The sequence below is a fragment of the Macaca mulatta genome, chromosome 10 (genome assembly GCF_049350105.2).
Source record: "Macaca mulatta isolate MMU2019108-1 chromosome 10, T2T-MMU8v2.0, whole genome shotgun sequence".
NCBI classification, from domain to species: domain Eukaryota; kingdom Metazoa; phylum Chordata; class Mammalia; order Primates; family Cercopithecidae; genus Macaca; species Macaca mulatta.
In genome coordinates, this window is record NC_133415.1 from 9692750 (window position 1) to 9714485 (window position 21736).

At 49.0% G+C, this 21736-nt stretch overlaps 2 protein-coding genes and 3 long non-coding RNA genes across 14 annotated transcripts in view; 2 read left to right on the forward strand and 3 right to left on the reverse strand.

Moving 5' to 3' along the window:
- CCDC134 (coiled-coil domain containing 134) overlaps positions 1–14846 on the reverse strand; it is a 31758-nt gene extending 16912 nt beyond the window's left edge. For 3 of the 10 annotated variants that reach the window (XR_013398667.1, XR_013398666.1, XM_015150403.3), the window contains exons 1-7: positions 14714–14846; positions 14405–14493; positions 5811–5929; positions 4815–4936; positions 4524–4608; positions 1391–1572; positions 1013–1084 (exon numbers count right to left, since the gene is read on the reverse strand). Coding sequence is in view for 4 of the 10 variants with exons in the window: in XM_015150403.3 (XP_015005889.1) it covers positions 1013–1084; positions 1391–1572; positions 4524–4608; positions 4815–4936; positions 5811–5913 (564 nt within the window). In the remaining 6 variants the exon portion in view is untranslated. 10 annotated transcript variants of the gene reach the window in all.
- LOC144331661 (uncharacterized) lies at positions 8844–11281 on the forward strand. The gene is made up of 2 exons (XR_013399004.1): positions 8844–9110; positions 9596–11281. It is a non-coding gene; the product is annotated as an uncharacterized LOC144331661 (long non-coding RNA).
- LOC144331663 (uncharacterized) lies at positions 8852–14493 on the reverse strand. The gene is made up of 2 exons (XR_013399006.1): positions 12739–14493; positions 8852–10750 (listed from the first exon to the last, which is right to left on the reverse strand). It is a non-coding gene; the product is annotated as an uncharacterized LOC144331663 (long non-coding RNA).
- A 117-nt stretch (positions 14847–14963) lies between the features above and the next one.
- Positions 14964–20567, forward strand: LOC107000676 (uncharacterized). Its single transcript, XR_001447804.3, has 4 exons — positions 14964–15028; positions 15788–15995; positions 16112–16234; positions 18808–20567. It is a non-coding gene; the product is annotated as an uncharacterized LOC107000676 (long non-coding RNA).
- The window catches only part of MEI1 (meiotic double-stranded break formation protein 1), a 103603-nt gene continuing 97865 nt past the window's right edge, over positions 15999–21736 (reverse strand). Inside the window, exons 27-31 of the mRNA XM_015150474.3 lie at positions 20845–20926; positions 19971–20077; positions 18913–19044; positions 18608–18720; positions 15999–16199 (exon numbers count right to left, since the gene is read on the reverse strand). Coding sequence (XP_015005960.3) covers positions 16154–16199; positions 18608–18720; positions 18913–19044; positions 19971–20077; positions 20845–20926 — 480 coding nt within the window. The 3' untranslated portion in view covers positions 15999–16153. The remainder of the gene's footprint in view (positions 16200–18607; positions 18721–18912; positions 19045–19970; positions 20078–20844; positions 20927–21736) is intronic.

Here is a 21736-nt window from a genome sequence, read left to right on the forward strand (position 1 = left end):
TCAGGCCAACAGTCTAGCTACTGCCTTTGCTGTAATATAGTCCAATATCTCTGACCTGTCAGTGTCCATGAAATAGTAGCAGGCTAGCTTGTTGGCCTGGAGGCAGAGTTAAATCCTAGACCCCTCAGACACCCAACACCTCTCTCCACACCAGGGACCAGCATGTGGCTTGACAAGTCCAGTCCTCCAGTCACCACGGCCCTTCCTTCCTGCCCCTCCTAGCCCTGCCACTTCCGATCCCTTCCTCACTCTATCGTATCTGTCCCTGTCCTTTTTTTTTTGAGACGGAGTTTCACTCTTGTTGCCCAGGCTGGAGTGCAATGGCACGATCTCAGCTCACTGCAACCTCTGCCTCCTGGGTTCAAGTGATTCTCCTGCCTCAGCCTCCTGAAAAGCTAGGATTACAGGCATGTGCCACCATGCTTGGCTAAGTTTTTGTATTTTTAGTAGAGATGGGGTTTCACCATATTGGTCAGACTGGTCTCGAACTCCTGACCTCAGGTGATCCACCTGCCTTGGCCTCCCAAAGTGCTGGGATTACGGGCATGAGCTACCATGCCCGGCCTGTCCTCATCTTTTATCCCAAACTTACAGTTCTCAAAACCCACCTTAGCCCCCTGGAATAAGAGCACGTACAGGAGTGCGGGATGGAAGCCTAGTTGGTGCTAAGAGGTTCAAAGGCAGGGAAGAGCATGGCCTGACCTCCCTGGCTGCCCTGATATCCACCTGAAGTGGGATGCCTGTTTTGTGCTGGGATGGGTTTGTTCATAGCCACCTAACTACCCCCCATGGTTGGAGTTCACACGCTGTGAAAAGACAGTGAGGCTGAGGCTAAGAGGGGAGCAGTGACTTGCCCACAGGCTCCAATGACTCAGTGATGGCTTCTGGACCCAGGCCCAGGCTGCCTGGCTCCAAGTCCAAAGCCACCTGAGGTCCCCAGCCCCTGCAGGCCTCGGCGTCCTATGGCCCAGCAGAGGCAAAGCAGACACAGGCATAGGCCCTGGCAGCTCACCTCTGTGCGGTCGATTTTAAATGGGTTCTGGAAGTCGGAGTCTTTCTCACTGATCCCCAGTTCCTGGGCCATCTGCAGATGAAGAATCACTCGTCATCCTCTGCCTTCTCCTGAGTTCTGCTCACCAGAGAGTCACTCCCTCCATGCTGGGACCCAGACTCCAGACTTGGGCAGATGTGAGCCAGGTGATGACCCCATGGGAACTGGGTGAGCACAGAACCCCTTGAAATGGGACCTCTGTGGCCCAAGATACCCTGAAGCTCCACAAAGAAAATGTAGCCAAGCACTGACATTCAGGCCCGACTGAAGGCAGATGTGAGGATCTTAGTCCACCACCAAGACAGAGGGCTCCCGGGCCACCTCCACCCCAATCCTTACCAGGCTGAGGATGGGCGAGTGGGGACCCTGGTCGAAGACGCCCGTCTGGTTGCAGAAACTGATGCCCCAGCGGATGAGGAGGTTCCAGTTGGAGTTGTGGTCAAAGTAATAGTGCACAATCCTCGGGAAGCGCAGCACCACATCGCCGAAGAAGGCCGTGTTCTCCACCACGTGGGAGAAAGCTGGCAAGAGGACCCTGATGAGTGGCCAGGGCAGATGCTGTCCTGGCTGCCTCGCTGGTCCCTGGCATCCTCCAGAGAATAGAGACATCCACCAAACCCACCAAGGAAGGAACAGTGCCTACTGACCACAGGCTGCCAATCACATGTATAGTGCGAACTAGGGCCTTACACCCACTAGCTCACTGAGTCCTCATAACCACTTTTAGAGGGAGATGTGGCTGCTGTTCCCATTTTACAGATGGGAAACTGAGTCTCAGCAGCTAATGAGTAGCAAATCTGGGCTGCAAACCCAGGTCTGTCAGCCCAAAGGCACATCTTGCTGCTTAGAAGACTCATTTGCTATGGGGACCAGAGAAGTGAGTGTTGTTCTGCACACAGATGCTGATGCATCACATGAGGCTTTGCTGGGCTTGACCTCCCAACCAACATGTTATCCAAATGTCCAGTGCTGGCCCTGGTGTTAATACAATTAGAGTGTCTGTGAGACCTCAGGTCTCTTAGGATGGCCAGACAACAGGCCAGCATTTTTCTTTTTTAATATTCTTTCCATTTTATTTCATTTTAAGTGCTTAAGTTCTTATTTTGAATGAACGAATGAATATAATTAATTAATTAATTACTTTAGAGGTGAAGTCTCACTTTGTTGCCCAGGCTGATCTCAAATTCCTGGCCTCAAGTGATCCTCACATCTCGACCTTCCAAAGTTCTGGGATTATTGGCATGAGCCACTGCACTCAGCCTGAAATTATCTTAGACTTACATAATACAACATAAAATTCATTCATTTGGCTTCCTCTAATGTTATCTTTTTTTTTTTTTTTTTGAGACGGAGTCTCGCTCTCTTGTCCACGCTGGAGTGCAGTGGCGAGATCCTGGCTCACTGCAACCTCTGCCTCACGCGTTCAAGTGATTCTCCTGCCTCAGCCTCCCGAGTAGCTGGGATTACAGGCATGTGCCACCACACCCGGCTACTTTTTCATATTTTTGGTAGAGACAGGGTTTCACCATGTTTGGCCAGCCTGGTCTAGAACTCGAACTCAAGTGATCTGCCTGCCTCGGCTTCCCAAAGTGCTGGGATTATAGGCGTGAGCCACCATGCCTGGCCAAGTTATCATCTTATATAACCAACATGCAACTATCTAAACCAGGAAATTAACAGCAATACAATACTACCAACTAACCTAACAGACTTAATTTGAATTTTCTGTTTTCCCACTAATGTGCTTCTACTGATCAACAGGTCAGTTTAAAGTGAGCTTTGTTAGTGTGCTGCAGGAAAACAGCCTGCTGCGAGACAAGCGTGGCGCCATCTTGAAGCCATAATGGCTGAGGTTTGACCGCTGCACACCAAAGTATTCCGCAGCAAGGTCTTTAAACAACGCCTGTAGCATAGATAACCCCTCAAAAAGATGATTATTTAACTTCCCCAATGGTCACAAGTTTCACACAAAAGCCTGAGATGTCACCAGCTGCATGTTTTAACCTAAAAGCTTGCTGTATAAACAATACTTTTGGCTGCATGTGTAACTCACCCCTGTAATCCCAGCACTTTGGGAGTCCACGGCGGGTGGATCACTTGACATCAAGAGTTCGAGACCCAGCCTGGCCAACATGGCAAAACCCCGTCTCTACTAAAAATACAAAAATTAGCCGGGCCTGGGGGCACACGTCTCTAATTCTAGCTGAGGGAGGCTGAGGCATGAGAATCACTTGAACCTGGGAGGCAGAGGTTGCAGTGAACTGAGATTGTGTCACTGCACTCCAGCCTGGGTGATGGAGTGAGACTCTGTCTCAAAAGAAAAGAAAAGAAAAGAAAAAAAAAAAAGAATAGTTTCTGTACAAGCATTGTCATCTGCAAAATAACAAATAAAGAATACTTTCTGGAGGTTGGGTGCAGAGACCACCATCTCATTTCTGCCTGAGACATGGCTTCTGTTCAGAAGTTCCTAATGAATGTTTCTTTCTGAGAAACTGGACCTCTCAGCTCCCTTGGCCTTGGAGGGTAGGTTTGCACAGACCTGCTCACCACGGAACACGTGTCCATCATGGTAGCAAGTCCCCCAGACCCAGGTTAGCCAAAAGCATAACTGTGTAAACAGCTCTAAGCAGTCCCTATCGAAGCCAGCCCCTAAGAGAGGGCCCAGGCAGCCCTCACCAGCACTAGCCAGGCTACCCAGAAAGATAAGTAGTCTCCAAAGATATGCCAGGGTGGGTCTGAGACATGTCAGGCAGGGACCCTGGGGCTTCAGAATAATCTTGAACCTCAAAGAACTCAGGAAGACAGCTTGATTCAGAGGGAAGAGCCAAGGCAAATTACTTGTACTCTTTCATATAGAAAGTAGAGAGAACAGTGTCTTCCCCCAGAGTTATGGTAGAGATTAGAGTTGATGGTTGTACAGTGTCCACTATGTATTATGTAAGAGCTGCTGCTATCCTCTCAGAGTAATCTAAGAAATGCTATCGTGGCCAGGTGCAGTGGCTCACGCCTGTAATCCCAGTGCTTTGGGAGGCCGAGGTTGGCCGATCATAAGGTCAAGAGATTGAGACCATCCTGGCCAACATGGTGAAACCCCATCTCTATTCAGAATACAAAAACTAGCTGGGTGTGGCAGTGTGTGTCTGTAGTCTCAGCTACTTGGGAAGCTGAGGCAGGAGAATCACTTGAACCCAGGAGGTGGAGGATGCAGTGAGCTGAGATCACACCACTGTACTTCAGCCTAGTGACAGTGAGACTTCGTCTCAAAAAAAAAAAAGAAATGCTATTGCTAAAATGTAGCCAGTTAACGAGGAAGGCCACTCACAAAGCGCCCATCTGCCCAAGGGGACCACTTGGAAGGTGCCACAAGAGGGCACTTCCGGGGAGAAAAAAAGAGTGACAAGAACAGGAGAGAAGAAGCAGCTAGAGAAGATCGGGTGGTGCCGAGGACAGGGCAGTATAGGGCAGACCATACCATCCTTTAGCTTCTCGTCCTGGGGGAAGGGCCCATCTGGGAGCACATCAGCAGCGGTGAGCACTGTCCGGGAGTCCTCCAGCACCTGAGGGAATCCCGCCAGGGCTGAGTGGCTTCACAGTGCCCATAACAGACTGCTTCTGTCCCCATTTATTTAAACCCCACTTCAAGTCTTATGTGCACGCAGTTCCCTTGTCCCTGAACACCATCCCCTTAGGGAACTCCTATTTACCCATCAGTGCCCAGATCAAAGACTGGACCTGCCAAGAGCTGCCCCCTGCCTGCACACACCTTAAAGAGCCCCTTGAGCATGACATCAAGGATCTTGTACTGCTGATGGATGTCGTTCAGCTGTGCCAGGTTCTTCAGTGCCAACAGCTGCTCCCGCCGCTTCACCTCAAACATCTTCTTGTCTGGGCAGCATTAAGTTAAGGGGCTGGCATCAATAGCCCTGCCTGGACAATCGAGCAGTCTTGCCTCAGAAGGCTCATTCCTAACCAGCAAGTATCTGCAAGGGTCATGGATGCCCAGGGCTAGAAGCCTCCAGGAAATGAACAAACTGACAAGTCCATGGCCCTGCAAAGCACCATTCATCCAGTTCCCATGATGCTCCACACCCAGAAGCCTGAAACCAAGCCTCCAGACATGGCTCCTGCCTTCCCTTCGCTGTGGTCTTCCTGCCCTCTCCACAAGCATTCACTGTTCCAGAGCCTCCACCTCTCTGCTCATGCTGCACCCTCTCTGCCCAGAATGCCCCTCACCCTCTTCTAGGAGTTTCTATCCTTTCAAGGCCTGGCTCAAAAATCATCACAGTGTTTCCCCTCCTGTGCCCATCAGAGCACTGGTCACAGAGTAAAATGATCATTTGTTTGGATACTTTCTTCCCCTAGGCTTATGGACACCTCAAACCCAGGGGACTCGTTGTAATTCATCTTTGTGTCCCTGAGGCCTGGCCTGGAGCAGGTGGCCCAGTTCACCAGGGTCGAGATGGGCCAGTAATCCAGAATTCCTGAGTCTCCACCCAGGATCTTGCCCACAAGGTGCCAGGCCATGCACAGTCCTCACTGAGCCTTTGCAGTCTAGAGATGGGCCTTGTCATCTCCATTTACTATATGCGGAAGCTGAAGCTCCGGAGAGACCTGACTTGCTCAAGATCTGGCTAGAGCACCTCACTTTTTCTCCCTGTTCCCCTCAACTGGGCTGCTTATCCCTGGAATCCCCGAGTAAAGAAACCTCATTTATAGACCCCTCAAAGACAGCTCATTAACTACCAACCCTAAAGGATACAGATCTCCAGGCTTGGGTCCAGGGAAGTCCTCAAGGTGCCTGTGGCTCCCGTCCCAGACAAAAGCAAGACAAAGAGGAAGGCCAGGAACTGAAGAAGGTCCATATCCAAACCTCTTGAGCTGGAAGAATAACCCAAAGAAAGAGAGTGAGACCCAGAGATTGGTGTTACATAAAATAGAGGGCAAAGGTGAACAGCAGCTTCCCCTGATACAGCACATCCTCCGAATACCAAGAACCCAGCTTTGGGGAGCCCTGAAGCTGCAGCTCCTATCCCAGGGCCAGCAGGCACACAATACAGACCCATGGGATGCTAGGAGGTGGGGAGGAAGGTAAGTATGAGTAACACAAGGACGCTTAGAGCACTGGGTCAGCGGCTAGAGCTCTGGGCTGGAGCCCGGCCCCCACCCCTGACTCTGGGACCTCGAGCAGCTTGCCCAGCCTTTCTAAACCTCAGCCTTCTCAGCTGTAGAACAGGGATAAGGAGGTCACCTCCCTGCTGCAGGGAGGGAGGTCTGGGTGAGGCACTGTGCCTGGGGAGGAGGGGCTCATCAACAGTATTCCCTCCACATCCCCTATCTTGGCCTCCCAGGAAAGCATCTGGTCAAAGAAGCCCAGGCAGAGGAGATGTGAAACTTCCGGGGTTTTCCTCCTTCCTTGACTTTTGTCATCAGAAAGGAAGAAGGGACAAAGGGCAGGGAGGAAGGCAGGGCAGTCTCAGGGTAAGGGGGCTTGCTACTCACTCACTCTGGAACCACAGGTACTACATACAACATCTGTTCATATTCAGGCAACATGCCACAATTATTTATTTATTTTGATTAATTTTTCTTTTTTTTTTTTTAAGATGGAGTTTCACTCTGATTGCCCAGGCTGGAGTGCAACGGCGCGATCTCGGCTCACTGCAACCTCCGCCTCCCAGGTTCAAGCGATTCTCCTGCCTCAGCCTCCTGAGTAGTTGGGATTACAGGCATGTGCCACCATGCCCAGCTAATTTTGTATTTTTAGTAGAGATGGGGTTTCTCCATGTTGACTAGACTGGTCTCAAACTCCCAACCTCAGGTGATCTGCCCGCCTTGTCCTCCTAAAGTGCTGGGATTACAAAAGTGAGCCACCGCACCTGACCCTTTTTATTTTTTATTTTTCCTTAGTAGAGATGAGGTCTTGCTATATTGCCCAGGCTGGTCTCCAACTCTTAAACTCAAGCTATCCTCTCGCCCTGGACTCCCAAATGCTGGGATTACAGGAGTGAGCCACTATGCCCGGCCAACACAATTATTTATTGAGTGCTATGAAGTTCACTTTCCTGGTGATTCCCAAGACATACATTGCTGCCTTCCACCCTTCCTCTTTCTCCCCTTGAAAGGATGCATCTTTTCACTTGGTTAGGGTGGTAATTCTCAATGTTTTTTGTTAGCTTTTGTAATTTTTTTTTTTTTGAGACAGGGTCTTGCTCTGCTGCCCAGGTTGGAGTGCAGTGGCATAGTCATGGCTCACTGCAGCCTCCACCTCCCAGGCTCAAGCCATCCTCCCACCTCAGCCTCCTGAGTAGCTGGGACCACAGGTGCATGCCACCATGCATGGCTAATTTTTGTACTTTTCCTAGAGGTGGGGTTTTGCCACATTGCCCAGGCTAGTCTTGAACTCCTGGGCTCAAGTGATCCACCCACCTTGGCCTTCCAAAGTACTGGGATACAGGTGTGAGCCACTGCACTCGGCTACTGTAGCTTTTTTTCTCTGGTTCTAACTCTGCTGTTATGGCCTGACACTCAAATATTCTGTCTTGAGGGCCTAGAAAAGCAATGTTTTCCTTTAGTATAACTTGATTCTGTATTTTAGGCTTTTCTTGATGTGCCTGAATTGTTTCATTTAACCAGGAAATTTCTCATGCTTTTAACTAAGAAACAGGTATTCCCCAGTTGAAGGTGCTAGTTTTTGTTTTGTTTTGTTTTTTTGAGATGGAGTCTTGGTCTGCTGCATAGCCTGGAGTGCAACAGCACGATCTCGGCTCACTGCAACCTCCGCTTCCTGGGTTCAAGCGATTCTCCCTGCCTCAGCCTCCCAAGTAGCTGGCATTACAGCCACCCACCACCACACACAGCTAATTTTTGTATTTTTAGTAGCGACGGGGTTTTGCCATGTTGGCCAGGCTGGTCTTGAACTACTGACCTCAGGTGATCTGCCGCCTCGACCTCCCAAAGTGCTGGGATTACAGTCGTGAGCCACCGCGCCCAGCTGGTGCTAGTTTTCTTATTTACATTCCACTATAATATGATGGAAACTCATAACCTTGGACACACTCTTCCTGTGTCTGATGAAATTCACAACTTTTTCATAAAACCTGAGCTATGAAAGGGTTAAGATTTTTTGTTTTTACACCCTTGTAACCTTCTGTATTGCTTGTGACACATAAATAACAAATTGACAAATTTCCTTGTCCACTGCTGATTATAATGAACTTCCATCAGATTTTTAACCATGGGGTCAGGCGCAGTGGCTAATGTCTGTAATCCCAGCACTTTGGGAGGCCGAGGCAGGCGGATCACAAGGTCAGGAGATCAAGACCATCCTGGCTAACACGGTGAAACCGTCTCTACTAAAAATTAAAAAAATTAGCCGGGCATGGATGCACGTGCCTGTAATCCCAGCTGCTTGGGAGGCTGAGGCAGGAGAATTGCTCGTACCCAGGAAGCAGAGGTTACAGTGAGCTGAGATCACACCACTGCACTCCACCCAGCCTGGGCAACAGAGTGAGACTCCGTCTCAAAAAAAAAAAAAAATTAATAGTCTAAAAAAAAAGATTTTCAACCATGGTTGTTCCAAGTCTTTGTCATCCATGGTTCTGATTCTTCTCTAAAAGCATTTGCAATCAGATTCATGAAAAGACTCTAACAAGTAATCTTAAATACAAGTTTTTAAAAAGTTAAAAACTTTAAGATCAATGAACTAAATAAAAATTTTTCAGAACTCTAATGAAGAAACTGATGAATTCCTGAAATCTAGTCAAAATCAAACAAAACTCAATTAAAAACTGATGAAGATAATTTTCTTTTCTTTTTTTTTTTTTTTTTTTTTTGAGAGAGGGTCTCGCTCTGTCATCCAGGCTCACTGCAGCCTCAACCTCTTGGGCTTAAGCAAGCCTCCTACCTCAACATCCTGTGTAGCTGAGACTACAAGCACATGTCACCATGCCCAGCTATTATAATCTTTTAAATTTTTTTGTAGAGGTAGGATCTTGCTATACTACCTAGGCTGGTCTCAAACTCCTGAGCTCAAGCAATCCTCCTGCCTTGGCCTCCCAAAGTGCTGAGATTACAGGCATGAGCCACCCTGCCAGGGTAATGTTTTTATGACATATATTTGAAACATTATTGGTTCTTTACTTGTTTTGTTTTCTAAATTTAAGGAAACTTTTTCTCTTAAGCTATCCATAGTTTATAGCAATTCCTTAAGAAACACTTTTGTAAAGAGAGGTGGAAACATTTACTTTTTCTCCCAATTTAATCCATCTAAAAATTGAAAACTATTCATAAGTATTCTTTTTGTTTTGTTTTGTTTTTAGACAGGGTCTCCCTCTGGAGTGCAGTGGTATAATCATGGCTCACTGTAGCCTTGACCTCCCAGGCTCAATCAGTTCTCCTGCCTCAGTCTCCCAAGGGTCTGGGAGTACAGGCATGTGCCACTACACCCAGATAATTTTTGTATTTTTTAGTAGAGATGGGGCATGTTTCCCAGGCTGATCTTGAACTCCTGGGTTCAAGTGATCAGGCTGCCATGGCCTCCCACAGTGGTAGGATTATAGGCGTGAGCCACCATGCTGGCCTATTCATGAGTATTCTTATGGCAATGTGGTTATTTGCAAAAGTCCAGTAAGACTTTGCTCTCTCTCTTTTTTTATTTTGAGACAGAGTCTCACTCTGTTGCCCAGGCTGGAGTGCAGTGGCACGATCTCAGAACTTGCAACCTCCGCCTCCCGGGTTCAAGTGATTCTTGCGCCTCAGCCTTCCCAGTAGCTGGGATCACAGGCGAGCACCACTATGCCTGGCTACTTTTTGTATTTTTAGTAGAGATGGGGTTTCACCATGTTAGCTTAGGCTGGTCTCGAACTCCTGGCCTCAAGCGATCTGCCCAGCTTGGCCTCCCAATGTGCTGAGATTATAGGCGTGAGCCACTGCACCCAGCCTGCTCTCTATTATAACAGAATACAATAAATACTGCTTATATTACCACAGCTTTAACTAGAATATCATACTTGAAAATGTGCATAGAAAGCCTGCCTTCAAAGATTCCCAGCCTTACAGTGAATGAGTAAAATCTGTCACTTCCTGGCAGGCCCAGGAACCTTATGACTGTGCAGTAAAATCTAAAGTCTGCCTTGGTTTTCCTTCCTAGCCTCAAACGGTTTTTAAACCTGGTACTCCTATGTGATCACTGTAAAGAGAAAATTTTGTTTCTAAAAAAAGATAGAGTATACCTGTTACTAGACTGTAGCCCTGTGCATTGCTTTTGAGTTCTCATTACCTACTTGTATACTGGATTAGCTCCTGAATTCTAGATTCCTCCAATCCAACTTTCTTCCATGAAATTATTAAAAATGGGCACTGCTCTGTTCCTGAAGCCCTGTAAGTTGAAACTAGATGAACTTTAATGGACAAGCCTTGTGCCTAATGTATGGGTCACACAGAAAGTTCACCAAACCTCTCAATGCCGTAACCAGAGACATTCAAACTGCAAACCAGGATAAGAAGTTGATGGTTTCATACCGTAGATAGCTTTTCCGAAGACACTGGAACAAGATTCCATATCATTTTGAGACTCTTACCTGTTTTTTTTTTGTTTTGTTTTGTTTTTGAGAAGGAGTCTCACTCTGTTGCCCAGGCTGCAGCGCAGTGGTGCAATCTTGGCTCACTGCAAGCTCCGCCTCCCGGGTTCACGCCATTGTCCTGCCTCAGCCTCCCAGGTAGCTAGGACTACAGGTGCCCGCCACCACGCCCGGGTTAATTTTTTTTGTATTTTTAGTAGAGACGTGGTTTCACCATGTTAGCCAGGATGGTCTCGATCTCCTGACCTCGTGATCCACCCATCTTGGTCTCCCAAAGTGCTGGGACTATAGGCGTGAGCCACCGCACCCGGCCAACTCTTATCCGTTTTAATGTCTCCTTTTTTTCACTTGGCAGGATAATGGTGTAATTGAAATTTCACAATCAGTAGCTTCTGCTGGTAACTTGACAGAATCTGACTCAAGAGATCCTTTAAGCCACTTCGTGGATGACTTTGGCAACATCCCTAACAGAACTGTTGATCACAACAAACAACAAAACCCTAAAAAACTGTTGCTCACTCTCTATTTTAACTCAACCCAGTTATGGCATAGTAGGTGGTAAAAACTGAGCTATATTATCTATTCACAAATGTTGGTGCTATTGCTAATACTACATACTGTACCTGGATACATTCCTCTGGGAAGCTGAGACCCAAATACAAAAAATAAAGCAGGCCTCATGGTTACAATAGGTCTCATCTAATTCCCAACGGGCATCTGACTTATTCAATTGGTTGTCTTTAAGCCTAGGTTCATGTCTCAGAATTTTTTTATATTTTTATTTTCATTTATTTTATTTTTTTTTGAGACAGGGTCTCACTCTGTTGCCCAGGCTTAAATGCAGTGGTGCCACCTTGGCTCACTGCAGCCTCGACTTCTGAGGCTCAAGCAATCCTCCTGCCTCAGCCTCCCCAGTAGCCTGGGACTATAGGCTCATGCCACTGTGCCTGGAGAATTTTTGTACTTGTTTTTGTAGAGATGAGGTTTTGCCAAGTTGCCCAGGCTGGTCTCGAACTCCTGGGTGCAAGCAATCCACCCACCTTGACCTCCCTAAGTGCAGGGACTACAGGCATGAGCCACCATGCTGGGCCTCTTAAAACTATAATGCAAACTGAGATTATCATATTGCTATTAATATTACTTCCTATTTTCCTATTTATTTATTTTATATTATTTTTGGAGACAGTCTCATTCTGTAGCCCAGGTTGGAGTGCAGTGGCACCATCTTGGCTCACTGTAACCTCTGCCTCCCAGGTTCAAGTGATTCTCCTGCCTCAGCCTCCCGAGTAGCTGGGATTACAGTTGCACACCACCACGTCTGGCTAATTTTTGTATTTTTTGTAGAGACGGGGTTTCGTGATGTTGTCTAGGCTGGTCTCGAACTCCTGGGTTCAAGCAATCTGCCTGCCTTGGCCTCCCAAAGTGCCGGGATTACAGGGGTGAGCCATCATGCCCAGCCCTATTTTCTTTTTAAACTTTATACCTGTTACTTTTTAAATTTTTGGTGAGGTACCACTCCTAACAGAATAATGCTGACCCAGAAGTTTGCAATGATAGCAAATGCCTATGGAACAGCCAAAATTGAACTTAATAATGAACTCCAGGTAGACTTATCTTGAGAGCCACTCCTTCCAAACCTCCCTTGCTGCTCAAATGTGGCTAAAAGGTATTTGGGGTTTTTTGAGACAGGGTCTTGCTCTGTCACTCACGTTGGAGTGCAGTGGTATAATCACAGCTCACTATAACCTCAGACTCCCGGGCTTAAGTGATTCTCTACCCAACTCTCCCCCACACACTCCCCAACCAATGCCTGGATAATTTTTTTTTTTTTTGAGATGGAGTTTTGCTCTTGTTGCCTAGGCTGGAGTGCAATGGTGTGATCTCAGCTCACCACAACCTCCGCCTACCCGGTTCAAACAATTCTCCTGCCTCAACCTCCCTAGTAGCTGGGATTACAGGCATGTGTCACTATGCCCAGCTAATTTTTGTATTTAATTTAATTTAATTAATTAATTAATTTTTTTGAGACGGAGTCTCACTCTGTCACCCAGGCTGGAGTGCAGTGGCATGATCTTGGCTCACTGCAAGCTCCACCTTCCCGGCTCACACCATTCTCCTGCCTCAGCCTCCCGAGTAGCTGGGACTATAGGCGCCTGCCACCACGCCTGGCTAATTTTTTGTATTTTTAGTTGAGACAGGGTTTCACCATGTTGGCCAGGATGGTCTCGATCTCCTGACCTCATGATCTGCCCGCCTCGGCCTCCCAAAGTGCTGGGATTACAGGCATGAGCCACCATGCCCGGCCCTGCCAGGATAATTTTTGTATTTTTTGTAGAGATAGGGTTTTGCCATGTTGCCCAGGCTGGTCTCGACCTTCTGGACTCAAGTGATACTCCCTCCTTGGCCTCCCAAAGTGCTGGGATTACAGGCGTGAATCACTGCTCCCAGCCACTACAAGGGTTTTGATACTGACTCCTAGTCACCAATAATTCCCTTCAACGTGGCAAGAGACCAACAACCCAAGATAGGTCCATCCCAGCACTGGGGGACCTAACTACAGGATGACCGATCATAAGTCTTTTGGAGAAAGATCTTGACCAAAAGGGGGAAATATGGAAGCTGTTAGAATCAAAACAGAGTCGTTTGTGTTAAAAACTCTGACAAATTTAAAGCATGATTCTCCAATGGGAAAAAAACAAGAACAACTCTGACAAAACCAAGGAAGGTCATGAAAAGAGGGTTCTCATGCACAAATGACTGATAACAAGATCAGAAAAAATGCAAAAACCACAACCCTGCACAGAGACCATTGCAGACTTACACAGAAAAATATTTCTGTGAGGACATCTGCCCTGCAACTGCCTGTCTAACCTCAGACTGGCACCACTCTTACTATTCATCCTTGTAGCCAAGGATAACTATCTCAAAATAATTATGCAATCCTCATTTTTCCTTTCAAAACCTTACCAAATACGTACAGAGGTTACTATGGCACACATATTCTCACTACAATGTCTATTCCCAAGTAAACATCATTTTTTTAGAGTCTCTCACTCTGTTATTTAGGTTGACAGTACCTACCACATTCTAGGCACTGTTCTAGAGGCAGGAATACAGCAATAAATAAGACAAGCAAAAATCTCTGCACTCTTGGTACTTAGGTCTCTAGTAGGGATAAAAAACAATCAATACATTTGTAAAACAATCACAGAAGGATGAGAGGGTGTCGGTTAGGTGCAAGATTACATAAAGTGGTCAGGAGAGCTCTCACACTCAGATTACAACTCCCCAATGTTACCAATGTGAAATCAAGGCACAGAAAAATGAGGTGACTGCCCAAAGTCACACAGCTATTGCCAGGCCGAACCAAGAGTCTGTTTGGCTCTAAGTCCAGTGCTCTGTCTTCTGACTCTTCCTAAATGAGCACAGGCTACCTGAGATCACAGTTGGCTACTGAACTACCAGGAGATCTGCCCCAGGGGAGAGATGCTCAGTTACAGACAGTGAGGGGCTGCAGAGGTCATCCGGAGAACCCCCTACCCCCAAGCAGACGAGTAAGTGAAACCTAGAGAAGGAATAGTTCAAGTTCACCCAGGACCCTCCACATTCCACCTCCTGCTCCAAACTCAAGGGAACCAGAACCAGGCTAGGGCAAAACTTTAGGGGACAAGGAGAATACCAGACAGCTGGCAATGACTGAAGCAGGGAAGTGGGAAAGAAAACCCAGAACAGCAGACTGAGGGACAGGTCCTGCTTTCTCTACTGTTACACTCACTTTTTCAGCCTCTCAATCCCGATCCTGCCCTGTGCTTCCCCCGGAGCTCCTCCTGGCTCAGCATGAGGCTCTGAACTCCTGCAAGGTACCTGGTAGTGGCGGGCCTTGAGTCGGCTACCGGGGTCGGGGGCCCGGGTGGTTGACCCCGAGCCTTCGGGGCTCCCGGAGGAGGGAGCGAGCCCTTTCAAGGAACAGAGGCGTCCAGGTCCACGAAACTCCCTCCCCACCACCTGCGGCCGGTTCGGGGCCCTCGGTTCTCTCATTATCCTCCCCAGGAACCTGCAGCCCCCCGCCCCTACCGCCACCTACCTGGCCAGGCGGTGCATGAAGGGCAGGTGGCCGAGTCCTGTGCGAGCAGCTGGGCTCGAAGTTCCAAGAGGCTAACAGCAAACGCACTGAAAGCAGCAGCACCCTGCTAGCAACCAAGAGCGGACCGCCGAGCGCCGTCCCGCCCACCGCGCTGCTCCCGGCCAATGAGCGCGAGCCGCGACGCCGGGCTCCGCTGGCCTCACTTCCGGCCCTGCCCCACCGCCCCGCCCCGCTCCGCCCCGCCCCGCCCGACTCTGGCGTACCTCCAGCGCGCTGTCTGACCCGGCCGCGTCCTACCCCTCCTGCGGGCACCGGGTACGTGGCCCTGGATTTAGCTTGGGTTGAAGGAAGTTAAATCTGCAGGTGGGGTCTGTGCCCAATTTAAGGTGTGAATCAGCAAACAGGGGCCCCAGCTCCTGTCGGCCGGGTGACCTTTTGCACGCCCTCCTCGAAACTGTGTCGTCGTCTGTGGCCGAGTTTTTAGATTTTAGATCGCAAGGTGACTTTAGTGGGCAGTGACTAGCACGTTTTTTCTTTTTTAAGGACCTCACACAGACGCAGTGCAGGGTTCGGGAATCCCTTGCTTGCCCCTCCGGTCCAACTAATAAACCAAGTGCGTCGGGGGCTTCCCCGTCCGTTCGTTAGGCCGAGTGCAGCCCCACTTTTACGCAGGATCAGGACAGCCAGACCCGAGGAGGCAGCGTGGCGTGGCCATCTCCGGGCCCGGGGCCCCTGCCGGGGGGAAAGGAAGCTAGAGGCCCGGTCTGGGTTGAGCTTAGACCTCATGCCGGGGGCCGAGCTGGACATGCATTCCCAAGATTTACCCACAAGGGTGCATAAACACCAGTTCCGATGATGGCTGTATGGGAAGGGACAGAGGGGACCTACTTTAGCCAGGGAAGGGCTGAGGCTGGGACAGTTTCGTTCTGATAGGAAAGTTCAGAATTTGACCCTCCTTGCCTGGAAAGTTTACCTCTATCCACCTCCATGTGAGGTGAGGGAGCAGGTCAACTGCCTCTCGGAGCACTTGGAACGCAGCAGCCCCAACCCCTAGGCCTTTCTTTGCCCTGCCAGCCCCAGGATGGCCTGACTGGTGTTCTCTGAGTACAGCTGAGGCACCCAGCTGACTCCCTGAGTGCTGTTTCAAGAATGAATCCTGTCCCGTCCCTCCCTCCCTGAGGAGGCCATCAGTCTCCTTGCTGAAACAATCCCCTATCCAACTGGCTGAGAAACCAGCTCCTGGTAGACAAGGCAGTACGGTGTTTTTGGAGAGCCCACGCAGGTATGTGAGTGTATCATTTTATTTCCTTATTCTATTTCAACAATGGAGTATATGGCTCCATATGAATAGCTTCAACTGTCATCCATTTCCTCAACAATTATGCTCTCTGTCTCCAGGTCTCATTCTCTCTCCATTTCTGGGCCTTCAAGTCCTGAGGATCAGTTTCTGATGTGGGACAGGGATACAGCCACCCCTCCCAGGCAGCTGGCAGCAAAACATGAGAGGAAAACAGCAGAGAGGTAGGGCCAACCATGGGGGCATCACACTTCCAGAGCCCAAAACAGGCAAGAATGGTCAGGCAAGAACAGAGGTGCTCCTGAGAATAGTGGGATGGATTCTAAAATTGGGTCCTGAACACCTGGGCTAGGTAGTTGCTATTCAACAGGGAACTATTCCAAGGAAGGGGCAAGGAGGAGAGCCAGGGAGGCAGCCAGAGAGGTGCGGAGGAAGCAAACTACCCTCACACACACCTCTGGACTGCAGTGTCTCTGGGTGCAACCACCCACCAGAGGGCCTCTGACCACTGCCACAGCCCCCCAAAAAGTTTTTTTTTTTTTTTGGAGACATAGTCTCACTCTGTTGCCCAGGTTGGAGTGTGCAGTGGCACAATCTTAGCTCTCTGCTCACTGCAACCTCCGCCTCCCGGGTTCAAGCGATTCTCCTGCCTCAGCCTCCCAAGCAGCTTGGATTACAGGCGTGCACCACCATGCCCAGCTAATTTTTGTGTTTTTAGTAGAGATGGGGTTTCACCATGTTGGCCAGGCTTGTCGCAGAACTCCTGACCTCAAGTGATCCACCCACCTTAGCCTCCCAAAGTGCTGGGATTACAGGTGTGAGCCACTGTGCCCAGCCCCCAAGCTTTCTTTTCTTTTTTTTGAGATGGAGTCTTGCTGTGTCACCCAGGCTGGTGTGCAGTGGTGTGATCTTGGCTTACTGCAGCCTCTGCCTCCCAGGTTCCAGTGATTCTCCTGCCTCAGCCTCCTGGGTAGCTGAGATCACAGGTGCACACTACCACGCCCAGCTAATTTTTGTATTTTTTAGTAGAGATGGGGTTTCACCATGTTGGCCAGGCTGGTCTGTAACTCCTGACCTCAGGTGATCCACTGACCTCGGCCTCCCAAAGTGCTAGGATTGCAGGCGTGAGCCACACGTCTGGACACCTGAAGGTAATTTTATGCAGTGTTTTAAATAATTTTGTTCATGGGCCAGGCACGGTGGCTCATGCCTGTAATCCCAGCACTTGGGAGGCCAAAGCAAGCAGATCACCTGAGCTCAGGAGTTTGAGACAAGCCTGGGCAACATGGTGAAACCCTGCATCTACAAAAAACTTCAAAAATTAGCCAGGCGTGAGAGCTACTTGGAGCTACCTTCAAGTAGCTGAGACTGGTGTAGCTCACTTGCAGTCTCAGCTACTTGGAGGGTTAAGGCGGGAGGATCCCCTGGGCCCAGGAGGTGAAGGCTACAATGAGCTATGTTCACACCACTGCACTCCAGCCTGGGTAACAAAGCAAGATGCTGTCTTAAAAAAAATAATAAATAAAAGAATATTAAAAATATAATTTTATTCATGAAACAAAATTTTTTGGTTTTTTTCTGGGACAGAGTCTTGTTTTGTCGCCCAGGGTGGAGTACAGTGGTGTGATCTCGGCTCACTGCCCTCCACATCCCCGACTCAAGCTATTCTTGTGCCTCAGCCTCCCGAGTAGCTAGGACTACAGGCACATGCCACCACACCCAGCTAATTTTGGTATTTTTCAGAGATGAGATTTCACCATGTCGGCCAGGCTGGTCTCAAACTCCTGGCCTCCAGTGATCTGTCTGCCTAGGCTTCCTAAAGTGCTGGGATTACAGGCATGAGCCACCGCACTTGGCCTATTCATGAAACAAAGTTTTGACTACATTTTGACTGCAACTCATCACATGAAGTCAGGTATGGAATTTTCCACCTGTAGCATCACATCAGCACTCAAAAAGTTTCAGATTCAGAGCACTTTGGATTTCTAATTTTTGTATTAGGGATGCTCAACCTGTACTACAACTACCTTAACACTCCTAGCTGATGTGAGGATTAAATATAATGCATGTAGCCAGGCATGGTGGCTCACGCCTGTAATCCCAGTGCTTTGGGAGGCTGAGGCAGGCGGATCACAAGGTCAGGAGTTCGAGACAAGCCTGTCCAATATGGTGAAACCCTGTCTCTACTAAAAATACAAAAAAAAGAAAATAGCTGGGCCTGGTGGCAGGCGCCTGTAGTCCCAGCTACCCGAGAGGCTAAGGCAGGAGAATTGCTTGAACCCAGGAGGCGGAGGTTGCAGTGAGCCAAGATTGTGCCACTGCACTCCAGCCTGGGTGAGAGAATATCAAAATAAAAAAATATGTATTTATACATACATATATATATAATGCTTGTAATGTGCCTAGTCTTTGTAGGAACTTAATATTAACAGGACACGGCATTGCTGTTGTCAACACTGTTAATTATCCTCACTGACCCCTGCTTACTTTAGAAGACAAGACTATAGTGCACCTATGTCCTGAAGCATGATGCCACAGCTTCTTACGGCCTGGGAAAGCTTGCCCAGGCCAAGGCTCCCAGATGCAAGAAAGGATACAGCATGTCCTGCAGGGGTGGCTGGCCTGAGGAGGTGCTAAGGGGAAGGCCCTCCAAAGAGGCCTGCAGGGTCTGGGCCATGCTGTGGTCAGCCAGGTGTCCCATGCTCTGGAGCTGCAGGGAGAAGAAGGCAGGGAAGACAGGCCTCCTCGGTGCCCACTCCACTTAGGCCCTAACTGCCTCCATCCTCTGTACTTCCAGCCTCCCATTCCTTGGCTGCTGTGGTCAGAGCTCCCACCCTCCAAGAGAAGATGGTCTTGAGGATCTAGCTTTACAGTGGCTGCATGGCCTCCCCTTCCCACCCACCTGCTGGAAGAAGCCATGCAGGGCCTGGAGTGTGGTGTTCGAGAGGGTAGACAGGTCAGCCAAAGCCACACCTTGCAGAACATCACCCACCTCTTCATGAGAGAGGACACTGCTACTCCGGTACCGCATAAACTGGCCAAGGAAGAGAAGCCCCAAACACCCAGTGATTTGGCATCTCCATCACAGACATCTGCTGTGCCCCAACTTTAGGGGACACTGTCCTGAGGCCCACAGAACCTGCCTGCCTTCAAGGAGCTCAGAGTTAGTGGGCAGAGGTGGGGCTATGTCATGGGGAAGTGGGGTAAGTAAGGCAAACTGTGAGATCCTGAGAGAGTTGGCCCTCCTGGCCCCTTTGGCCTTGGCTCCCTCCTCTCCAACATTGCACTGAACACTCAGGGCCAAAATCAACTACGTGTGGCTCCCCTGACATACCACCATGTGCTCTTGTACCTGTTGTTCTTACTCCACTACCTGGAACACCTTTCCTCCTCTCTGCCTATTAATCTCTCAAGCCACAGCTAAAATGTTTCCTTCACTGCTGAGAAGCTATTACTCTTTCCTCTTTGTTCCTACACCAACCACTGATGTACTTGTTGATCCACTTCGCTGTCATTCTTAGGCTCGCTGCTTTGTTATTTATTCAAGGGGCACTTACTGTGTGCCTCGCAGTTAGCATCTCCTCTACTCTACCACTTGTAGTGTCATATTTACATTACTAGTTTACTTGTCTATCCTCCTCTTTAGACTGAGGGACCCTAAAGGCAGAGTATCTGGTTCATTGACGTCCTTAGTATCTAGCAGACCTGGCATGTGGTAGACAGGCCCTGGTCAACATGTCATGAGAGAAGTAGGGGAAAGGGTGTCGGGGTCCCCTGGCGTGAGGAGATATGGGCATTCAGAGGAATTCTTTCAGCAGGCCCCTTGTAGGGTGAAGGCCCGCCCAGCCCTTCCACCTTCTTTGAGGATTAGGGTTTCCTAAAGTAAGGAGACCCTGGCATCTTCAGCACCACCCAGCTCATGACACTCCTCAGACCACAAGATATCCTTTCTGCACTTACCAGGGTCATGAGCCTCAAAATCTCAGGTCTGAGGAAGGAATTCTCTCCAGCATCCAACAGTGTAAACAGCAAAAACCGATTCCAAGGCTGGGAGGCCACGTGAAGAGCTTCAACAAACACTGTGTTGTTAATGCTTCCAAGGCCTTGCCTTGGGACACTGCTCAAGAGGACTTTCTACTATTGGCTTAAAAAGGGGCTACCCAGTTAGAGACAGGGCACTGGAGAAGCTGACCCAAGGAGGGTTCTTTCTTTGCTGTGCTTCTAATCCACCTATGTTGGCTGGCTCAGTGAAACTATATACGCCATGATTGTGGAAGGCAGGTAGTAAGAAGGGCTCTGCCACTTAAGAGCATTGTGACCTTGGTTGGGCACATCATTTGACCTCTCTGAACCTTATTGATCTCATCTGTATAATAGGCATGACTGCCCTTGCAGTGCTGCTAAAAGAATTAAACAAAACAGGCCGGGCGCAGTGGCTCACGCCTGTAATCCCAGCACTTTGGGAGGCTGAGGCGGGCGGAACACTAGGTCAGGAGATCGACACCATCCTGGCTAACACGGTGAAACCCCGTCTCTACTAAACATACAAAACAAAAATTAGCCGAGCGTGGTGGTGGGTGCCTGTAGTCCCAGCTCATCAGGAGGCTGAGGCAAAAGAATGGCATGAACACAGGAGGCGGAGCTTGCAGTGAGCCGAGATCGCGCCACTGGACTCCAGCCTGGGCTACAGAGCGAGACTCCGTCTCAAAAAAAAAAAAAAAAAAAACAAGTGTGAGTCACACAAGGGTATGGGAGGCTGGAACAGAAGGATGGAAGGGTATGGCTCCCTCTAATCTCTCTCATGGAAACATCAGAGAATGTGGAGAGTTTCTACCTATGTCTGGGCTCCGGGCATCCAGGTAGTCAAGCAAGGCTTCTAGGCAGCCAACACAGGCCTGGGACAATAGAGGGTCCTTCTGCAGAAAATAAATAAATAAATAAATAAATAAATAAATAAATAAATAAATAAAATTCAGGTCATGTTTTGCTACCAGTGGCTTTTGGTGCCAACCAAGAAAAAACATTTGGTTTTCAGAGTTATTTGGATTTCAGAATTTCAGATTTGGGATTATAGCCCTGTAGATAATCAAGAAATGTTTGTTGGCTTAATCTCTCACCCTCATAACAGAGCACAGTGCTTATACTGTGTGATTTACCTACATTCAAGACAGTGCTTTGGGCGAGGCACAGTGGCTCACGCCTGTAATCCCAGCACTTTGGGAGCCCAAGGGGCCCGGATCACCTGAGGTTGGGAGTTTGAGACCAGCCTGGTCAACATGGTGAAACCCCATCTCTACTAAAAATACAAAAATTAGCCGGGTGTGGTGGTGCACACTTGTAGTCCCAGCTACTGAGGAGGCTGAGGCAGGAGAATTGCTTGAATCCGGGAGGCGGAGGCTGCAGTGAGCTGAGATTGCACCACTTGCACTCCAGCCTAAGCAACAGAGCTAAACTCCATTGCGGTGGCTCACGCCTGTAATCCCAGCACTTTGGGAGGCTGAGGTGGGTGGATCACAAGGTCAGGAGTTCAAGAGCAGCCTGGCCAAGATGGTGAAACCCTGTCTCTACTAAAAATACAATAAAATAGCCAGGCGTGGTGGTGGGGGCCTGTAATCCCAGCTACTTGGGAGGCTGAGGCAGAGAATTGCTTGAACCCGGGACCAGAATGAGCCACAATCACTCCACTGCACTCCAGTCTGGGTGACAGAGCGAGACTCCATCTTAAA